Below are 3,607 nucleotides of genomic sequence, written 5' to 3'. Positions count from 1 at the left end.
AATTACCATGGTTACAAGTCCGAATTTTCAACTTATGCCTGCTCCACACTAGGCGTAAAAGTTACACCCAGGCGGAACACATGCAGGGCTTAAGTCTAACTGGTGCACTAGTCTTAACCTTAAACTGGTCGTAACCTTCCGTTTTAAGTCGGACCTAAGGCTACGCCCAGCTGGTGCACTCGGCTCCAGATATGCTGCCAGTTGGCCTCGGACGTGTGTTGTCAGTGCTGGACTCTATGCTGGACACGGAAAGTTGCTGCATAGCATATAACTGGAGCAGAGTGGGTGAGTTGTTTTCGTCTCTTTTCAATAGAAACCAGACTAAGCTAACATATGTCTGATGCTTCATATTATGTGCTGGGACTTTGTTTGTACTGTTGATGACGTTTGGTGCTGTTCTTAGCATTATTTGTGGCTGTAAGTGGCTTTTTGATCGGTGGATAGTGGATCCGTATACTGCGCTGTTTGTTATGGTGTGGTCATTGCTAAAGTTGCTACAACTGGAGAAGCTAGCGGTTAGCAGACTTCATCTCTCGAGGAGGGGTCTAACTCTGTGTTACGGTGCGTTGGACCATGGCTTAAACTTACGCCGGAATATCCCTTTAAGAAGTGTTGCAGCAGTTCAGCCAGCATCCTGGTGTGTGCCCGTCTTTGTCCACCACATAGGAGGGCCGCTGTCTTGGCTCCTTGCATGCACTGGCTCTACACCCGTTCTGATCACCGTCATGGTGCTTGAAAGTCAGAAACATTTATTTGAATGGTGCTTTTTATTCTAAAATTATGTTTATTTTGAAAGGGTTTATGAGTCTGACTCAAGTTCAACACCACACCGTCTGTCGCCAATTCCCCTTTTCCTCCAAACCATGCGTACGTATGGGTCAGAGTTTGCTTAGGGCTGCGCACATTCTCCCGTCAAGTTTGTTTCTTATAGATCACAACCTTGGCGTGGAAAGTCACATACACCACTTTCAGGCCCATTTTGTGCGTATGCAACGGTTATAAATGAGACCCTAGGGCTTTTTTTTTTCATCAATAATTATTTTCCTTTGTTTGGAACAGAAGCTGTGGGCCCAAGCAAGCAGTAGCCCTATCCCCTGCTGGTCGTGTTTTCACGTGGTCCCTTTGTGTTGCCGTGCTGTTCACGGGTGTAGAGTTTAGATTTCTCCCGTTTTTAGTTTCTGCTGCCGTGGTAAGCCCCAGCCTTGTTGGTTCACTTGTCCTGTGTCAGCATGATGGCCCCATCTGGGTGCATCCCTTTGGTCAGTTATTCATTACCAATTCTTGTTTATTGTTTTTAGATATTTTAAAGGAAATTGTTAAATAAAATTGTAATTTTTATGAAGCATTTCCTCTAGGCCTGTGTGACTTAGAACTGCTGCTGCCGGCTAGATTTCCTGGGGATGAAATTAGCCCATTCATACACTCCCCAGTGCTCACACCACGAACATTAAGCCTTTCTCATTGTATCTGTACGTGCATTTCTCATCTAACTCCCAGTAACACTTTGATTCAGTCCAGCATCACATCAGTGATTGTCTATTTTATGTTGTGTAGTTTCTTTTGCTCTCCTTGGGTTTACTAAACCAGTGTACTCCTTGAACATACAGATACACTTACACTTTTCTCATTTTATCTAAATTCTACTGTAGCCTACACACAATTACAAAAATTCTATTGCCACATATCTGGACAACACTGCATCAAAAATGTCAGACAACAAAAACATCAAAACAATCACGGTTCTAAATGTGAAGCTCTTCTATTGTTGTAAAGCAATAGGTGAGTGATCTACTGGGAGGGTTAAGTAATGCTTAAACAGACTATAGACTGTCAAGCTTTTATAAAAAAAAACATCAAAGAACAGTTGGAATCTGAGTTCAGAAGATCTGCTTTAATTCACTGGTTACAATGTTGAAGTAACTGACTGGCTGGAGGTTTTGACACATGTGAAGAAGATTTTGATTGTTTAGAGGCTTTCGCACAGGTGATTTACGGTTATGAGAGGTGTGAGCTGACCTACACTTCACTACATAATAGACGCTTACATATGACAAAGATTTTGGACGTTTTCAGCCCGAATAGAACAGTTGTAAATAATGGTTGACAAGTTAGAAAGTATAACGATAATAAAATGTTCAACATGTTGGGTACACTGCTTGTATCAAATCTGCTTTGTATGACTTGAATAAAACAACCAAAAGAAAAGTTGAGCAGAGAAGCAAGGTGAGGTGTGCAGGTACTGACAGCTTTCTGTCTGGTCTGTTTGGAGCCAGAAAAACACACTTTGAGAATTTTTATATAAGTGTAAAGGATTAAAATGGAAGGAGTGATGATTGTGATAATTGTGTACATGAATCCATAAATGTTATTTACGCTGGTGTCAGAGCAGGCCAGTTTAACAATCGCATAATTTCCACAGTAAACTTTGTTAATAATGTTTCCACACAGCTGTAAAGGTGAAGTCATTGATAATATACAAACAACAATGACAAGAATAGGACATAACCATATGACAGCAATAAGCATGGCAACTTTGTTAGATGTCATATATGTGTTATATTGTAGAGGGTAACAGATAGCAAGGTATCTATCATAAGACATGATGCCTAAGTTTAAAAACTCAACAGTGATATAAGAATAAATACAGAAAATCTGCAGGAGACAAAAAGGCTTAGACACAGTGTGAATGTCAGAGAGGATCTGAACCAGCAGGAATGGAAACAACCCTGTACTACCATGCAGTTCATTTACAAACAGGCTGCACAGAAACAGGTACATTGGCTCATGCAAACTCCTGTTCATACAGATAACCACAATCAGCAAAACATTGGCACAGACTATCAAAAGATACAAAGACATAATAATAGTAAAATATAAATATTTGAAAACCCCAGTGTCAAAATAGGCACTAAGTATGAAATATGAGACCTTTGTAGCATTTACCATGATCCCTGTGGCTCATAAATCAGTAATAACACTGTAATAGAGCTAACTTCATAACATTTTGTTATAGACTTTTAAGGTTAACTCAAACCTACAACGCTGTAATTGTTTTGGACTGTGTACAGCTTAAGCATTAAACTTTCACAGTATTCAATGTACAAAAAGTGAAGAACTCACTTATCAAGGAAACTATTTTTGAAACATTCCCCAAAGTTCCCCAGCTGTAGTGTATCATACTAAGGCAAAACATCATACAGTATACAGCACAGTTCACCTGTCCACCTACTGTGGTTATATTCAGAGTCCATCATTACTGAGCTGAGCCACTGCTTCTGCTTCTTTTAACCTTCTCACTTCAGGAGACACCCACAGCAGCATCACACCATTAAGGGACCTCACTGTCAAAAAGATGCTGTTTGATACTGAATTAATGTGAGAGCAAATGCATAATGCAAAGAGAGCTCACTGAAAGAAAATACAGAGAAAGTGTTTCTGGAAGCATTTCAGTTTATGTGCATCTCATTATCCAGTAAAACAGTCCAATCACAGTCATTTTTCCTGTCCTGTCCAGATGTATTCCTAAAATGTAGCACTGGACCTGGCTTGTAGATTGGATTGTTTTTCTTACACACTGATTCCCTTTGGCTAACACAGAGATCTTTGT

General features: G+C 40.1%; 1 protein-coding gene across 1 annotated transcript; it reads right to left on the bottom strand.

Annotated features, from left to right (window-relative positions):
* Positions 1-2,016: 2,016 nt before the first annotated feature.
* On the bottom strand, positions 2,017-2,946 carry LOC310995711 (olfactory receptor 11A1-like; the record flags this gene model as incomplete). The annotated part of the gene is made up of 1 exon (XM_083984835.1): positions 2,017-2,946. The coding sequence occupies one exon, from the start codon at positions 2,944-2,946 to the stop codon at positions 2,017-2,019; it is 930 nt and encodes a 309-aa protein (XP_083840961.1).
* Positions 2,947-3,607: the final 661 nt, after the last annotated feature.

Source organism: Trachurus trachurus (genome assembly GCF_905171665.1).
Source record: "Trachurus trachurus genome assembly, chromosome: 13".
Lineage (NCBI taxonomy): Eukaryota > Metazoa > Chordata > Actinopteri > Carangiformes > Carangidae > Trachurus > Trachurus trachurus.
The sequence above is the reverse complement of the archived record's forward strand: the minus strand, read 5'-3'. Positions and strand labels throughout refer to the sequence as shown.